The sequence below is a fragment of the Panicum hallii genome, chromosome 8, assembly GCF_002211085.1.
Source record: "Panicum hallii strain FIL2 chromosome 8, PHallii_v3.1, whole genome shotgun sequence".
NCBI classification, from domain to species: Eukaryota; Viridiplantae; Streptophyta; class Magnoliopsida; order Poales; family Poaceae; genus Panicum; species Panicum hallii.
Window position 1 is genome coordinate 17,112,900 of NC_038049.1, and position 18,018 is coordinate 17,130,917.

The 18,018-nt window shown below is 41.7% G+C and overlaps 2 protein-coding genes across 7 annotated transcripts; one reads left to right on the plus strand and one right to left on the minus strand.

Moving 5' to 3' along the window:
- Positions 1-391: 391 nt before the first annotated feature.
- On the plus strand, positions 392-9,172 carry LOC112902639 (putative disease resistance protein RGA1). 6 transcript variants are annotated; one of them, XR_003230631.1, is made up of 10 exons: positions 392-606; positions 679-817; positions 1,004-1,268; positions 1,360-1,586; positions 1,680-1,830; positions 1,939-2,127; positions 2,955-4,121; positions 5,607-8,126; positions 8,507-8,685; positions 8,787-9,172. XR_003230631.1 is itself a non-coding variant. In XM_025971781.1 (10 exons), exons 5-10 carry the CDS (start codon positions 1,756-1,758, stop codon positions 8,513-8,515), a joined length of 3,858 nt encoding a protein of 1,285 aa, XP_025827566.1. In that variant the 5' UTR covers positions 392-606; positions 679-817; positions 1,004-1,268; positions 1,360-1,586; positions 1,680-1,755; the 3' UTR covers positions 8,516-9,172. The 6 variants fall into 6 exon arrangements, 5 of the variants coding, with proteins under 5 accessions (XP_025827566.1, XP_025827562.1, XP_025827565.1 ...); XM_025971781.1 differs by having other exon boundaries at positions 5,607-6,333; positions 6,436-8,126; positions 8,507-9,172; XM_025971777.1 differs by having other exon boundaries at positions 8,507-9,172.
- Positions 9,173-16,742: 7,570 nt separating this feature from the next.
- Positions 16,743-17,780, minus strand: LOC112903654. Its single transcript, XM_025972888.1, has one exon. It carries the CDS (start codon positions 17,778-17,780, stop codon positions 16,743-16,745), a length of 1,038 nt encoding a protein of 345 aa, XP_025828673.1.
- Between the last annotated feature and the right edge of the window lie 238 nt (positions 17,781-18,018).

Genomic DNA, 18,018 nt, shown 5'->3' on the forward strand with positions numbered 1-18,018 from the left:
CTTTGACTGAATCCTACTATGCCCTTGACTCACGCCACGTCATCTTTGACCGCTGCCTACTATGCCCTTGACTCACACCACGTCATCTTTGACCGCTGCTCCTAACGATCTTGACTAGCCCCCTTTACCTTGAGCAAAACGGGCATCGGTCTTCTCCAAATCCTTCATCGGCTCTGATTTTACTTACCAAAATTATACATGCAAGCAAAATTTTAACGTTAACACAGCCTAAATTATTTAATTCACGTTAATTATTGGACAAGCCCATCCATGTGCATCGGCGTCAGATGCAGGCCCTACCCCAACCTCTCTTTGGGTTGGTCCACCAGCCAGTGGCGAGCACGTGACCCTGAATGCGCGTGCAGCACAAGCTGTGCGTCTTCGCGTTCACTTGCACTTCGTCCACTCCTACCCAGTTGACTTCTTACCTACCACTACCAGCGCGCCTCTGCTGCTGCCTCGCGCGCATGTCCGCGCGTCTACTTCAATCTCTCCTCTAACCAGTGAGCTGAGCTCGATCTATCTGTCTCATCAAGGATCCCCTAGACCACAGCGCAGCAGTTCTTCGGATCTTCGGCCGTGCCTTGCCTGCGCCTCCCTTGTCAGGTTCCATCCTAGATCTTGCATCTCTAAGTTCTAAGCTCATGTTTCCATCTTCTCACCCAGGGATCTTTGTAGTAGCAAAAATTACAGGACACGACGGCACATAAATATGGATTCAGAGGATGAGATACCATTTCAAATCTTGCGAGAAATCACGGATGGTTTCTCCAAGGAGAGGAAACTTGGTCAAGGAGCATTTGGAGTTGTTTACAAGGTAAGGCTCGGTCATCTAGCTTTATCTTTATGGACAACTATATTCTCAACAAGCCTGGCCAGCACAACGGGAGTGCTTTGAAACAATATATGGTGTTATTGGCTTATTGCATACAGTAAACCAATAAATATAAGTAGTAGAAACAGGATCAATTTGTACTAAGTACTGATGATATATATTTGGCAGGGAGTGACTAAAAACGGAGATGATGTTGCTGTGAAGAGGCTTCTGATCAATTCCAGTCTAGACTTTAAGCATCAGTTAAAAAATGAGCTCTATAACCTCAGGAAACTTAATCATCCGAACATTGTACACGTTCTGGGCTATTGTTTTGAAACAGAGCAAAAACCATTTATCATGGAAGATGGAAGTAAGGTGTTTGTTGATGAGACACAAGGAGCGCTATGCTTGGAATATATGCACAATGGCAGCCTTCAACGACTTCTTTCTGGTACGCTCCTGCCCTATTATCAGTATGTGTTGTAAGAATACTTGTATATTTGCATTTGATTAAGAATCTTTTTTGTTTACCGCTGCTGCAGATGAGTTTTCTGGACTTGAATGGCACACACGGTTCAAAATAATCAAGGGGACTTGTGAGGGTCTAAAGTATATTCATGACCTGGAAGAACCTATTTACCACTTAGACCTAAAACCTGACAACATATTGCTAGATAAGGACATGGCCAAAGATTGCAGATTTTGGTTTGTCCAGGATCATTCATAATAAAGAACCAACGCGAATCGCACAAAATCCGTATGGAACACAGTAAGCTAAATGTCTCAACTGAACATATTGTTTTTCTAAGCGTACAAATTAAGTCATGCGCATTACAAATTGGTTGAATATGATGCAATGCAGAGGGTATCAGCCACGAGAATACATCGACAGTGGTGAAATATCAGGAAAATTTGACATATTTAGCTTGGGTGTCATAATGATAAGGGTTGTGTCAGGACCCAAGGGCTACCCCAAATGTCTAGATATGTCTTTGGACGAGTTTGTTGATCAAGTAAGAAATGATATTTCTTATTAACAGGGCCCTTTTTTAATCTAATACTATCTCATATTTACATTGGAACAGTATATATCAGCCTAGCTTGACAGTTCAATTTATCAGGTCCAAAGGAACTGGAGGAACAGGTTGCAGGCGACATACAGTAGTGGTTCCTTGGTTGAAGCATATTGCCACCAAGTAAAGACATGCATTCAATTAGCATGGTTATGTGTGGAGGAAGACAGCAAAAAAAGGCCCAACATAGGGAAGATCACTGAGAAGCTGAATGAGATTGAAACTGCCATTGGCGAGGTAATAATTAATATCACTTGAGAAGGCATATAATGGATATCTAGGTCAGGAACTATTTTCAATAAAAGCGAAATCATGTCATCAGTTCACTTAGTTATTTTTTTCTAGTAAATTAGCAATTGTTTCTCAACACTCAACAGTATGGATCTCTCCAGGAGTCAGGAACACAATAATATACAGCAGTTTTCCAATCATCTAAAACTGATAGTGACGATGTGAAACATATTGATTGATAGAGAAAGTTCAAGTCTATGACTACACATGTAATGTTCTCTCTGGAATTGAAAGCTATATTAGTCACATCTTCATATCAAAACTGGATAATGTATAGGCACATGAAGCAAGAACTTATGATTAATTTTTTTGATACTAAAGTTATTTGGCTTGACATCACCAATTTATTGTGTAATATGCCGAGGAGCTGTTATTTCAGCTATCAACAATGCCTAAACACATGCAGACTGCCCTGCATCTTAAGGAAAAAAACATCACATTGCACTGTTTATGCTAAATTGTGTTTTCTGTCAAGTCAAATAAACAAATTGGCATATAGCTTAATATTTGTGTGAGCAAATGGAAAACTAAATTTTGCATTATATTTAAACACCACTTCCTCTAATCAAAATTATATTCATTTTATGATTCATGTTCGTATAGAAATAATTACTGAGAATGACTACACCATACTGATAATAATTGAAACATCAAGAAAAAAATCATAATATACATTTTTATTGAACTTACACGTTTTGAACAAATTGTTACTTGAAATATCATCTTGAATATTGTATCAATGTCTTAAACGGCATTATTAATTGAGTTTGCAGTTTGTTCACAAACCAACTGAAATATTGCAGCTTCCCCAGAAAGGATGTATAAAAAATGTTTCTGCAATGACAATGCATTATAACAAGAATATAGATATGAGAAACAAATCAAAGGATGTCAAAGGTCAACACCAGAATATTAATTTGATAGGCCCTAGTTGCAGTGAGCCGGAATTTGTTGATGCACGACAAACATCGTCAGATGTAGTAGAAGAACTCATTGTTGGGAGGGCCGAGGAGAAAAGGAAAATAATTGGTTCTTTACTTGCGGGTATGTCAGAAAAGATCATCATCCTTCCTATATATGGTATTGGAGGCATTGGCAAGACAACTTTGGCAAGGTTGATTTACAATGATCCAAATTTCAAATGTTATACTCGTGTATGGGTTGATGTGTCCCAGAGATTTGACTTGAATAAAATTTGTGAGTCTACAATTTCACAAATATCTGGAAAAGAAAGCCGGGCTAATGAAAGAAAGATAGTACATAGTTGCCTCAAGAAACTACTTTCTGGTAAGAAGATTCTGATTGTTTTAGATGACCTGTGGGAGGATGATCAATTCCAGCTGCAGGAGTTGAAGGATATGCTATATCATGCTGATAGCAACATAATTATTTTAGTAACAACACGCAGTGAACGTGTTGCCGGAAGAATCTGTACTAACCTTCAACCATACAAGATATTACCCTTGACAAATGACATGTGCTGGGATATAATAAAACAAAGAAGTGCTTTTGAAGCTAGAGACGACAAAAAACAGTTGACGAATATTGGAAGGGAGATCGCCCAGAAGTGTGGTGGTGTGGCTTTAGCAGCTCAATCTCTAGGCTTTACTTTGAGGTCCATGAATTTTAATCAATGGATGAACGTGAAAGACAATGATATCTGGAATGAACCTGTTTCAACCGATGCATCTTTGCCAAATCATGTTCTTGCATCGTTGAAGTTAAGTTATAGTCAAATGGATTTAAGCTTGAAGAAATGCTTTAGCTACTGTGCAATCTTTCCAAAAGGCCACAAGATAGTTAAATATGATGTAATTTATCAATGGATTTCTTTGGATTTCATCAAGCCAACCAAAATACTCTCCAATTTGCAGCTTTGCGAGAAGTATATTGTGCAGCTCCTGGGACTATCTTTCTTCCAACATTCAGCGTCACCCACGGTGTGTTATTTCTGCATACCAATACTACATTTGAATAATTCTTACTCATAATTCAATCAGTTGAAATAAGACTTACATTTTGCGATTTTTGCCAAGTCATGACTCACTTGCAGTTCAGACTTTTGTTTTTTAGAAAAAGCAAGTGGTAGTCAAGACCCTAAGGGACATGGTTTATTAGGGCTACTCTTATGTGGGCTCGGGACTAAATCTACATGGTCATGAAGCGTGCTTGTACGGGGAAACCTATATAGCTTCCGGAAGTTTTTTACTTACGAAACTTCCAGTATTTGAGATCCGTGCTACACTAGATGGATGGCTAAAATAAGGTGGGGAGCAATCCAACCATAAATAAATATATCTCATCCCCCAAGCCGACCGTAAATAAATACCTAACCCCGTATAATGTTGAATTAGCCTTTTCAAAATGTTGAATCAAGATTCGGACCATGTTGAGTCAGTTGTAAGAAAATGCCAAAGCATGCATCAGACATAGAGAAATCCAGGTGAGGTGAGGGGAGCAAGCCATGAATAAATATCTACCCCCGAGCAATGTTGAATTAGCCTATTAGAAATGTTGATAAAGGGTTCACATATTGTTGAATCTAGTGTAAGAAAATGTCGCAAACCTGCCATTGTCGTGCCCCAGAAGCCGCTAGACCCCTCATCAGGGGATGCACGCGGATGTCCTAACTGCCACCAGACGCCACGAGCCCATGACGCACACTACGAGCATCCCCGTATTGCACACATGAAGGGCACCGCGGAGCGCCATGCACAGCAGCCGGGCGAATCTGCCTGGCAGCGCGTGGGTTAACCAGTTGGCCCAAGCCACCGAGGCGCCACGACAGGGCCGGCCGCCGCAGTCGCGGAGGATGCACACCGCCGCAACGCCACCGACCAGCCTTGCAGTCGACCGACACAGCCACACCACTGCCGCGTGTCAAGAGGCACAACCCCCGTTGGCCGAGCCAGGCATGTGCCGCCACGCATCAGTAGTCAGGCACCGCGCGAGGCACTCGACTAATATAAAACGGTTTCCCTGAGCCCTGCACGTATCTTGATGTGACCAACATTGACGGTAAAAAAACTGTACCGGCGAGACGGTACCGCCGGTATACTTATGTCTGGGTGAGAGAGAGCCCTGCAGCTGCACCTTCCTTGCGGCCGCATGGGCTTCCGGCAGCCGCTCGAGCGGCGGTGAGCGGGGAAGCAGAGCCGGAGGGCGGCGGCGCATGAGGGGTTTGGTGTCGTTCTGTGCCAATCGATGTTGAATGAAGAACTCCACTTGAACAATTGAACAATTGTTGGTTTTATGTGTTCGTTTCAATATCCGGAGTGCCCTTTGGTATTTGGTTCTTGTTGTGATTTTCATGCTTTGATTCCGTCTCCAGGAGTAGTACCTGTGTCCACTCTATTTTTAAAAACAGCTGTGCACTCTGTGTTGCCTAAGAGCTGATGCTGGCATGCATGTTCTTCATGTTGCAGGGTGATAGAGAGGACGACGTGGCTGCTACAGTGTTCACTATGCACGATCTGGTTCATGACTTAGCAAGATCGATCATGCTTTACGAAATTCTAGATGCTAGCAAACAATGCAATACTGGGGGAAGCAGATTCCAATTTGCGTTACTCAATGATTGTACCAAACCATTGAAGTCATTCACGCAATATCCTACCGCGGTAAGAGCACTGCGTTTTCATGGTTCAGACCAAAATGTGCTCCATGGGGCGTCATTTTTGTCGGCTAAGTACCTTTGCGTCTTGGATTTAAATGAGTGCTCTGTACAGAAGTTGCCAAAATCTATTGGTAATTTAAAGCATTTGAGATATATTAATGCTCCGAGGGTCAAACATCGGGCCATTCCCAATTGTATCACAAAGCTGAAAAACTTAATTTACCTCAGCCTTCGTGGATCTTATCAGATCTTGGCACTACCAGAATCAATTGGAGAATTGAAGGGTTTGATGTATCTTGATTTGTCAGGTTGTTCCAGATTAGAAAAACTGCCGGTGTCATTTGGCATGCTAACAAAGTTGGTGCATCTAGATATGTCAGGTTGTTCTGATGTTACAGGTGTATCAGAGTCCTTGGAGAGCCTCACCAACCTTGAATATCTGAATTTATCGCACTGCACGACCTGGAGTACCACAAAGAGACAATTACCAGAAGCTTTGAGGAGACTCACCAATCTGAAGTATTTAAACTTATCAGGTTCTACATTCTCCATCAGAGATCATGGTATAATACAAGCCTTGTGCAGCCTTACCAAACTCCAATGTTTGAATTTGTCAAAATGTTCACTCTTCGTTATAGGCTCGCATCTCACATGGATATCAGACGCCATGAGAAATCTCACCGAGCTCCGTTATTTGGATTTATCAAGTTGCTCAATCTTCTCAGGAGCTGATGAAGCACTTCCCATTTTTCTTGAGTGTATAAGTAACCTTCCAAACCTAGAGCATCTGGATTTGTCCAATAATATAGGGCTTACGAGAGTTCCTGACTGTATTTGTAGCCTAAGAAAGTTACATAGACTGGATCTCTCGTACTGCTACAATCTGTGGAGTCTACCGGCAACTCTGCATGAAATGGATAGTCTGAAGTTTTTGCATCTGGAGGATTTAGAACTGTTGAAGGTGCCAGCACTCAACAAAAATTTAATTACATTACCACACTTTCTGGTCCAAGCTGATTATCACAACTCCAGCAGCAACCTTGCTCTCCTTCAAGATGTAAATCGTACTGACCTGGTGATAAGCGGACTTGAAAACGTGAAGTCCGTGCAAGAGGCGCGGAGTGTAAGACTAATGGAAAAAGGAAGAATTAAGGAAATGAAACTCAACTGGACTATAGATTCTGAGAGGTTTGTTGAGGACATGGAAGTGTTGGCAGAGCTAATCCCCCCAATAACTTTAGAGAAGTTATTTATAGATGGTTACAGTAGTGTAAGATTTCCTGAGTGGTTTATTGGTATTGCCGATCATCTCCCTAATCTTTGTCAGATCTCCTTATCCAATCTGCCCAAGTGCAACGCACTGCCACCACTTGGCCAATTACCTAATCTGGAAGAGTTGAAATTTAGTCGAATGAGTGGCATTTCAAAAATTGATGGGGACTTGTACGGCACCAGAAGGCCATCATTTCCTCGACTGAAGGATTTTTCCCTAAGTAGAATGGAAAGCCTTGAGGTGTGGTGCACAACGTACTCCCATGGCGGGGATGGTGTGAGCAAGTTCATGTTCCCCAACCTTCGCAAATTGACAATAATTGATTGCCCCAACTTGAGGCAGAAACCATGTCCACATAGAGCTGAGGAGCGATGGGACATATGGGGAGCATGTGATGGTGTAATATCTTCATGGGAGGAGAGGGCATCACAGACCGCTGTTTCCTCCCCCTCCTCTGCTCCGGTAACTACTCTGCGTATAAATTTCTGCGATGTAACTATGCATAAGTGGAGGCTGCTTCACCACCTCCCTGCCCTCACTAAATTAGAGATAAGCAGGTGCAGTAATCTGAGCAGCTCGCCTGAGATCATGCAAGCACTCTCCTCCCTCCAGTCGCTAACTCTGGAGAGCCAGGGCCAGCCAGAACCAGAACTGCCAAATTGGTTGGGTCAGCTTGCATCACTTAAGGAGTTGACAATAAAGAGATACGAGGTGCAGGCATTGCAGGGTTCCATGGGGCATCTCAGTTTGTTACAGTCATTATGTTTGAAACATATTGAAAGCATGACAGCACTTCCTCAATGGGTGCCAGACCTCATCTCTCTGCAACAATTGGAAATCTGGCACTGTTCGAACCTGAATGATCTGACAGGGACCATCGGGTGCCTCATCTCTCTCAACGAACTCGCCATCATCGATTGCATCGGCATCACGTCTTTACCAGAGAGCATACAAAAGCTAACCATGCTCAAAAAGCTAAAAATTTATCTCTGCTATAAACTAGTGAGGTGGTGTGAAACTGAGAACAAGGCGATGCTTGCTCACATCGAAGTAAAGGTACCAGGCGTTTTTGTAAAAGTTGTTTAGTACAGAATTTACTTCGTTTTTCATACATTACAAGATTTTGTCCCATGCAGATATGCCTATTTTTTCATATATATTGCGTTGCCATTTTTCTATTTTTTTCTGCTCTTTCTTTACAAATGGCATCTTTTCGAACTAATTGTTATGCTCGACAAGTGTAAAACGAAGAAAACAACTAGTGACTGCCTGCCAGCAAAATTGCAAAGAAATAGTATCCTGAGGACTTCCGAATTTTTCACTAGCATTTTTTATGAAACAATCAAAACATTTCCCGCATGTGTAATGTTTTTCATTCATGGAAACTAGATTCGCGCTTGCGGAAGTATTTGACGTTTTTTATTTGTTTGTTGCAGATAATATAGGGATTTTCATTGGGTCGATGGAGGATCATCAGGACTTCAGGAGCGAGGAGATTATAAACTGTTTGCAAGGGCCGGCCCGGCTCCTTCTCAAAAATCTCTCTGCCTGTGTTGGTATTCACTTCTGTCATCTCCCCTCCTCCGGTCATTGTACTCGCGGGTTACCTTTAGAGGTGGTAACGAATCATGGCTCCAGTGCTCTTTTCACAATCCAACTTGATCCTTATATATTTTTAATTTAAAATTGTATAAGATAAGAGTCTGATCATTTTAGAGCCCGGCCCTGCCTTTACCACACCTACCCCGAGGCCGATGGTGCGCCATTGGTGCCACCGGCGCGGATGGACCTAGATGGCTGAGGCTGCCGACGGCAGCGCAGCTGAGACCTTGAAGGTGTTTCAAGCGACGTGCCTGACAAGGTTTTTCTTCTTTCTTTATTTGGAAACAGGGCATTTTTTTCTTTTAGGTTTCAGATCATGATATTTTTGCTTTGAATTTTATTCATCTACTTACCTCATGTTATAATAACGGTGTCCCATAATTTTTACCGATTTGTAGATCATTTTTGTTCAGCTGGATTTTATGAATTTACCTCCTGCAAACATGTTCTTTTACACTGCCACGAGGTCGTAACTTGTAAGCCAAAGGTAGTTTGTACAATCCTCCAAACAAACTTAGCCAAATTACAATGCAATAGCAATTATGGGATGGTTTTATTGTTGCTAGAAAAGACAACACTTTTTTCTTTGGTGCCAATTCTTCGTAGCTATATTATCTTTTGTAAGACTCAGCTTCATGAAAAGAAATCGACAAGACCTATTATTTAGGAGGAAAGGATTTATGTTCCAATCAAATTGGTTACGTCCTGAGGTACCATAATTTAAAAGAATTTTCTATGTAGATGAAGCAGATTACTCATAACTCTTCCTAATACTAAGAAAATACTTTTTTTAACCGGAGATTATCCGGCAAATTACCAATCCAATCCCATCACCAAAAATTTTTTGGTAATCATTGAAACACATCTTTCTCTCACCTAAATGAAAAATCATTTGTGCAGTCACGCTCTGGTCGTTTAAGTAAACATTCACGCTTTGCTGGAAACAAAGACAAATGTGCGGTGGCTCCCATGTGTGTGTGGTGTGGTGTCGAGCGAAGGAGAACGCACGTAATAACGTTGGCCAACAAACAGGAGTCGAGTAAAAGTCAATGCTCGCCACGTCACGACTGCCCAAACGGGAAACCTTGCCATCAGATGCCTTCTTCCAACAGGCCCAATTTGCCAGAAAATGGGATTTTCCGTCTCCATATACAATATACATGGTCAAATGGGTTGCACGGCCCCACACGGCATGGGTCTGGTTTAGACGCGGCCCGACGACATCCGGAAAATTAACCATGTCGTGTCGTGCTGGTCCGCGGGCTAAGCTGGCAGCCCAGGCACAGCACCATGATGGCTTGATCGGGCCGGGCCGGACCGACTAGCCCATCAAGCACGGCAGCCCAACTACCCGTCGAGCACGGCCATCGGCCACCAGCCTCCGCCGCCTTCACGACGGCCGTCCCCCATGCCAGCCGCCAGCCTCCGCCGAGCGCGTCGGCAGCTGTCCTCTGCCGCGCCCCCAGCTCATTCCCCGCTGCTCGCGCACCGGCCACCAGCCTCCGCCGCGCATGCGCCGGCTTCTCGTCCATCGGCGGGGAAGGGAAGGGGCGGCGAGGAGAGACGGGCAACTGGGAGAGGGGGGATAGGGGAACGAGAGAAAGAAGGGAGAGAGAGAGAGGAGGACAGTGGAGGAATTGGACGAGCTGGATCAGACCATATTTGGACCGGCACTCAAAGTGAATTTTACCATTAACCTCGAATATTCAACTCTAAAGTTAGTTGTGCATCCTAATTTTTATTGTACTTTTTCAGCATTCAGAAAACATGAATTAAACTGTAGAAGGATAGGTGTGAAAATTATTTTTTCCTCATACTTATGGATATCCGAAGATATATAAATTAACACAAGAAATATATATCATATTCTCTTAGGAAAGAAATACTCCCCCTTTTTGTGACGAAAGAAATACTTCCTCTGTTCTTTGCACAGATGACTTTTGGACATGGCCCTTGACCATTCATCTTAATAAAAAAACTATAGAGATTTCTTTTTTTCTTTTTGTAACTTGTTTTATTATTAAAGGTGCTTTAAGAATGAGTTCTACTTAATATTTGCAATAAGTTTCTGAATAATAGGACTGGTCTAATGCCGTGACTAAAAGACAACGATCTCAAACAGGGTACACATTATCTGCGTAGAACGAATGAACAAAAAGGTATTATACATTTGGAAATAGCCATGCTGAATATCTTTATATATGATTCTTTGTTGAGTAATATCATTGTTGCTAATAAAAAATAATGGACTAACATTTTGCCACAATTTATTACGAGCAATATGGAAGCTTTCCCTATTACAACTGCGTTTTTCTTACCTATATAATTACACCTGGGAGATTTAGGAGCTCACTAAAATTTGAAAAATTCCTTAATTGGACACAAAATTTACTTTTTTTATGGAAAACTAATTGTACTCATTGACGATAAACAAATTTCATCGCGGCCCACACTCTCTGGCCTAATGAAGCACTGATACTCAAAATGTTTTGTGATAAGATCGATATCTGATGCACAGTGTACTTGTGCATATCGTATTACGCCAATATTTACAGTAAAACAATTTTCATATCCTAGCAATGGCTCCTTTGTCATGACAAGATTTCTAGAGGGGTAAATAAAAACATGCCGTTGTACATGTGACGACGAAATCCTGAATGCAACATGCAAACGGGAAAGCACACGTTGGAACTAGCCGCGCGTGCAGTGGACTACACGCGTGACGATCAGGGTCTTATACGCTAGCTGCACACAAGCAGACACCAACTCCTCGTGCCCCCGTGGCCGTGAATGTTGGCAGGAGTTTTCTTGGATCTGGTGACTGCCACTGCATAACTGACAAACATGACGATCACCTACAGAGAAGCAGTAACATCAGTAGACATGCAAAGGCCATTCTATATTTTCTATGAGTTTAGTAGTAGTCACATGCTTGGTTTTGGATCTGGTGACTGCCACTGCATAACTGACAAACATGACGATCACCTACAGAGAAGCAGCAACATCAGTAGACATGCAAAGGCCATTCTATATTTTCTATGAGTTTAGTAGTAGTCACATGCTTGGTTTTGCAACTCAGCATAGTAGATTATTAGTAGTAATATGTTAGGCTGGCTGCTAAGCTCCATGTTGTTTGCTCAAAAAAAGTGAGATCAAATCAAATATTTCGATAGTGGCATGCATATGCTTCCCTTCCGTGTCTTGTGTGATGAACTTTAAAACCATGCATGCTCTCCAATCAGCACGACAGAATGGTCTAAACCCAAACTGCATATAAGAAACAAGAAAAAAACCCATGCCTACAAAGATTTGAAAATCATTTCCAGAAATGAAAAACATGTAAGAATACCAAGAGTGGGTTCAGGATACATCACCAAATTCCACATGCAGAGAGCAAAAATCTGGAGAATTTTGAAGAGGGAGGCCTGGCATGGTGGATGAGAGCCCTCTGGCTAGCCAAGAAGACCGGCCGATGCAGCCACATCGCATTACCCATCACACAAGAATTTCTCAAGAAACACTTTGCCGTCCCCATGGCTGATGGATATATGCCAACAGAAGGCACGCATAGGCAAGTCATTCTTGGCTACCAAAAGGGGCTCTCCATCCCCATGTGAGGCCGCCCTCTTCTTCTCCACCTGCTCTGTTGAGGCCTTCAGCCATGGCTGTTTCTATTGAGCTTGGTGTCTCTGTGTCATCCCTGGTTGCATACACGAGGTATTTATAGTGTGGACAAGGAAAGGGGTCAGGTGATGATTGCCACATTTCGGTGAATGGCATCTGCCATATCTTCTTGTTCGTTCTGTTTAGAACTAAAATTACAGTAGTAATTGTGAGGCAAGAAGTGAATCTTTATTCATTGATCACTGTTATTTATACATGTATGAAGGGGTAGAGGGGTGGAGGAGATGTCTGTTAAAAGAAGATCGTGACCATTGATTAGGCAACCGCCATAATCAACGTCTGTGATTCTCTCCTATACTACTCCTAATGATCAACTGATCATATACTGTAACACTCCCCCTTGAGCAGTTGTCCATCATGTATAAACTTTAGAGATCCTGTGAAATAAATGCTTGCAATATATATATATATATATATATATATATATATATATATACTGCGTAAAACTCCAGAAAAACCCAGTGGGAAAAAATTTTTTGGAGAAAATGAACAGTATATAGCCTTGGTATCTCTATCGAAAATCCCGGAGGGAAAAACAAGAGATAGATATTTACTTGCGTTGACATTGCCTCATTAAAAACCTAATATGAGAAAACTTATGTAGCAAAACTCATATAGGAAAAGAGTACAATGTGATGTGTAAGAATAGTTAAATCAAAGAGATGCTCCCCCTGATGCAAGCAAATCTCTAAGTCGGCGCATACCAATGCCCTTAACACATTTGTTAAATGTAGAATAAGGTAGCGACTTAGTGAATAAGTCTGCGAGGTTATCACAAGACTTAGCTTGCATGACATTTATCTCACCACTTTGTTGGAGTTGGTGAGGGTAAAATAGCTTAGGAGAGATATGCTTCGTAGCATCACTCTTGATATAACCTTGTTGCATCTGTGCAACACAAGCTGCATTATCTTCGTAGATAATGGTGGGTAACTCAATGGGTTGAATTCCACAAGATGATTGAATATGATTAATCACCCTTCTTAGCCATACACATTCACGTGAGGCTTCATATAGCGCAATGATCTCTGAGTGATTTGTAGACGTTGCTACCAGAGTCTGTTTAGAGGACTTCCATGACATAGCAGTTCCACCGTGTAGAAATACATATCATGTTTGTGATCTTGCATTATGAGGATCTGAAAGATATCCTGCATCTGTATATCCCACGAGGCTAGAATCCTGATTTCTTTCATAAAATAGACCAAGATCTGTCGTGCCTTGGAGATATCGAAGAATATTCTTAATCCCATTCCAATGGCGTTTAGTAGGAGCGGCACTGTGTCTAGCAAGTAGATTTACTGCAAACGCAATATCGGGTCTGGTATTGTTTGCTAGATACATAAGTGCTCCAATTGCACTGAGGTATGGGTATTCAGGACCTAAAACCTCTTCTCCATCTTCACGTGGTCGGAAAGGATCTTTATCCTTTTCAAGGGACCGAACGATCATTGGAGTTTTGGATGGATATGCATTGATCATATTGAATTTACTCAATACTTTCTGAACGTATGCAGATTGGTGAACGAGAATTCCCGTTGGAAGGTGCTCAAGTTGTAAGCCCAAGCAAAATTTGGTTTTACCCAAATCCTTCATTTCAAATTCTGTTTTTAGAAGATTACATGCTTCATCAATATCACGTTTATGACCAATGATATTTAAATCATCTACATAAACTGATATAATACAGAAGCCTGTAGAAGATTTCCTAATGAATACACAGGGGCAATCATCACTGTTAGAATAATTCTTATCCATGAGGAATTCTTTAAGTCGGTTGTACCACATTCTCCCAGACTGTTTTAAGCCGTAGAGAGATTTGTTGAGTTTAACACAAAACAAGTTACGGTTTTTGCCATTATTCGGTACAGATATTCCATCAGGAACTTTCATGTAGATGTCCGAATCTAGTGACCCATAAAGATATGCGGTCACGACGTCCATCAATTGCAAAAATAGACGCTTTTGTACTGCTAATGATATTAAATATCGGAAAGTTATTCCATTCATAACGGGAGAGTATGTCTCAATGTAATCAATGCCGGGTCTTTGAGTAAATCCTTGCGCAACTAATCTCGCTTTATACCTCACAACCTCGTTATTTTCATTTCGTTTCCGAGTGAAAACCCATTTGAATCCAACAGGATGAACTTTATGAGGTATAGGTATCACTGAGGTGAATACCTGTCTTTTCGCTAGTGAGGATAATTCGGAGTCAATTGCTTCCTTCCATTTGTTCCAGTCCGAGCGTTGTTGACACTCTACCATGGATTTAGGATCTGGATCAGATAGGAGGTTATTGGCTATGATCGATGAGAAACATGCGTTGACGATCGTATTCTTACGATCATACAGTTCTCCAGAACTAGTATAATTAATGGAAATTTCTTGTACCCCGTGTAATTCTTCTTGATTCATAGGAAGAATGGGTTCAGGGTGTTCCGATGTGCCAGCAACATCTGAATTGTGCACTATAGTGCTGGTTTGTGGATGTACTGTATCCACTCGGTGTCCATCAACCGGAAGTTGACTTTCGTTTACTGATTTAGAGGATCGTGTGTTCCTCCCTTTCCTTTGTCGCTTATTAGAAGCATTATCCTGCTTAGCAACCCTCCCCCTAATCGTTTGAGAAGGGGGTTGAATGGTTTTTCGAGGTACCTCCACTCGGCTGGGCGCATTGACAGCAGGATTCAAGGATTTTGTGACACCATTATAGTCAGTAAACGCATCAGGCAGATTGTTAGCAAAGTGTTGCAATTCTATAATTTTCTGAACTTGAAGTTCAGTTTCCTGAGTACGAGGGTCTGAGTATAGGATGGATTTGTCATCCCAATTGATTTCCTGGCATTCGTTAGGATACTTAAATTCTCCCCCTAATGCCGGGAAATGATCTTCATTAAAGATGCAATCAGCAAACCGGGCTGTGAATAAATCACCGGTTAGGGGCTCTAGGTATTTGATTATCGACGGGGATTGGTATCCCACATAGATACCCAATTTCCTATGAGGTCCCACAGCTGTTCGTTGAGGCGGTGAAACAGGGGTATACACCGCACATCCAAATTTCCGAAGATGGGAAATACTTGGGGGGTTTCCTCGCACTAGGTGCAACGGTGAAGTGCTATGATATGCAGTTGGGCGAAGTTGAATGAGATCAGCAGCATGTAAAACTGCGTGACCCCAACAAGAAGTAGGTAAATTGCATTTATGAAGTAAAGGTCTTGCAATGAGTTTAATTCTCTTAATAAGAGATTCAGCTAAACCATTTTGAGTATGTACATAAGGTACTGAATGTTCAACGTGTATTCCTTGGGCCATACAATAATCATTGAATGCTCGAGAAGCAAATTCAGCCGCATTATCCAGGCGGATCTTCTGGATTTGATGTTCAGGATAAGATGCTTTCAATCGAATGACTTGCGTCATGATTTTAGCGAAGGCATGGTTGCGTGTGGATAAGAGATATACGTGTGACCATCGTGTAGATGCGTCAATCAAAACCATGAAATATCTGAACGGTCCAGACAATGGTTGTATGGGGCCACAAATGTCGCCTTGAATGCGTTCAAGGAACTTAAGTGGCTCAGCATGAATCTTAAGCGGAGATGGTTTTAAGATTAGCTTTCCCGTTGCACAAGATGTACATATAAAATTAGAAGGTTTAGGAAATTTAGTAGACTTTAGATCATGACCAATGCAATTACCTGTGATTTTCTGCAACATTCCTATTCCAGGATGGCCAAGGCGTGCATGCCAAATCTTGAATGCGTCGACATTCTGAAAAATCACCTTGTACGTAACATGAGGTACAAGTTTTACGTATGTGTAGTACAATCCAGACGGAAGCGAAAGTATTCTTTCCAGAATGTTAGAGCCATATTCAGAAGGTTTGGTAATGAGAAGAAATTCCTCATTATTTTCTGTATGTGTAGAAATATGTAAACCACATTTCCGAATATCTCGGAAACTCAATAAGGTACGAGTTGAATCAGGATACAATAAAGCATCCTCAATTGTAACTTGTGTACCCATAGGGAGCGTAATAGTAGCTCGTCCAGAACCAACTATTGTTGCATCGCATCCAGCGACTGTCAAAACATTTCCTGTTCTCTTAGTGAGAATTTGGAAATATTTTGTTTCCCTAAGAATAGAGTTAGTGGTACAACTATTTACTAGGCACAATTCTTCCTCCATCGGATTGACTCCCGCAAATCTAGATAATTAAAGAATTATAAGAACTCAATTAATTATACATAGAATTACATACATAATAATACGATAGAGTATGAAGTGTACACACACTTATAGTCGATGTCTCGAGACTTATTACAATACATATGTCCCATACACACACAGAGACAATAGAGAGCTGATTTCTTATGGATCCTAGTTGAGGTCTCCAAAGACGTCATCCAAACTATAGTCTACGATGACGTTGTCTATGTCCATAGGCTCAGTGTAGGTCAGGAGTGGAAGGTTGGAAGTGCATGGTTCCTTTTGACTCATGCTTGGACTTCCAATATCAGCCTTCAAGTTGGATGGAGTGGCGAAGTGAGCTTCGTATTCCTGTCCTTCTGCAGCCTTGCCTTTGAAAGCTTGCTGGTACAGAGCCACTAAGTGGCGAGGAGTGCGACACTTGTTGGTGGGATGGTTGTAGCATCCACACTTCTTACACTTCTCATCCTTGGAAGTAGTAGTGTCTTTCCTCGGAGCCTTTGTGTTTTTCTTACCCTTACGCTTGTTGCGTCTGCGCTTCTTTGAATTATCAGAAAACTTGGAATGATTTTTGAAGCCATTCCCTTTCTTCTCATCTTTCATAGCATGATGTATTTCAGGCATAGGGGCAGCCCCAACACGACGTTGCTTATGATTTTTCATCGTAAGCTCATCGTGCTTTTCTGCCTGAAGCAGATCATGTATGAGTTCAGAGTAAGTCTGATAATTGCGAGCACGGTATTGATGTTGCAAGACCCTATCAGATGGGAGCATAGTTTGGAGTGTCTTTTCAATCTTATCCGCATCTGAAGGTTCCTTGCCACAAAAACGCAAACGAGCACAGATTTTATGAATAGCATGGTTGTAATCACCTATGGACTTGTAGTCTTGGAGACGAATATGAGTCCAGTCATGATTCGCCTCAGGTAAGATTACAGCCTTCTGTTGCTCGTACCTGTCTTTAAGGGATAACCATAGTACATTTGGCTCTTCTTCCATCACGTATTCTGCTTTCAGATCAGGATGGAGGTGATGCCTGAGAGTGTACAATGCGTTGTACTTGTAGGCATCATGCAGTGGCTCAGTCCTCTCTGCAGGAGGTAGCAATGCACTCAGAATGTTCTTTGAGGCAAGGCTGATCTTGATATCCAGCGCCCAAGTAGAATAGTTATGTCCATCGAGAGCGAGTTCTTCAAACTCTTTGGCCATTGATCCTACACAAGCAACCAGAGATTTTCTGTTTAGGAAATCATCATGGGTGTGTTGTAGTATGTGTAGTAGCACAACATATTGTATGCTTGCTCGTATTGAGTCGTAAGAAATAACCCAATTTGAGATGAATAATATGCCATTTTGCATGAAATAACGATAATTTAAGATCTCAATTGCAAATAATGCAAGAGGTCAAAAATCGTCATGGCAAGGTTAATGATGCAGCTTATATAGT

Bases quoted from the DNA above. Each gene is read 5' to 3' on its own strand.
- LOC112902639 (XM_025971777.1), top strand. From the start codon at position 1,756: ATGATAAGGGTTGTGTCAGGACCCAAGGGCTACCCCAAATGTCTAGAT. The intron at 1,831-1,938 runs GTAAGAAATGAT...TCAATTTATCAG, and splicing joins TGGACGAGTTTGTTGATCAA to GTCCAAAGGAACTGGAGGAA. The intron at 4,122-5,606 runs GTGTGTTATTTC...TTCATGTTGCAG, and splicing joins AACATTCAGCGTCACCCACG to GGTGATAGAGAGGACGACGT.
- LOC112903654 (XM_025972888.1), bottom strand. From the start codon at position 17,780: ATGGCCAAAGAGTTTGAAGAACTCGCTCTCGATGGACATAACTATTCT.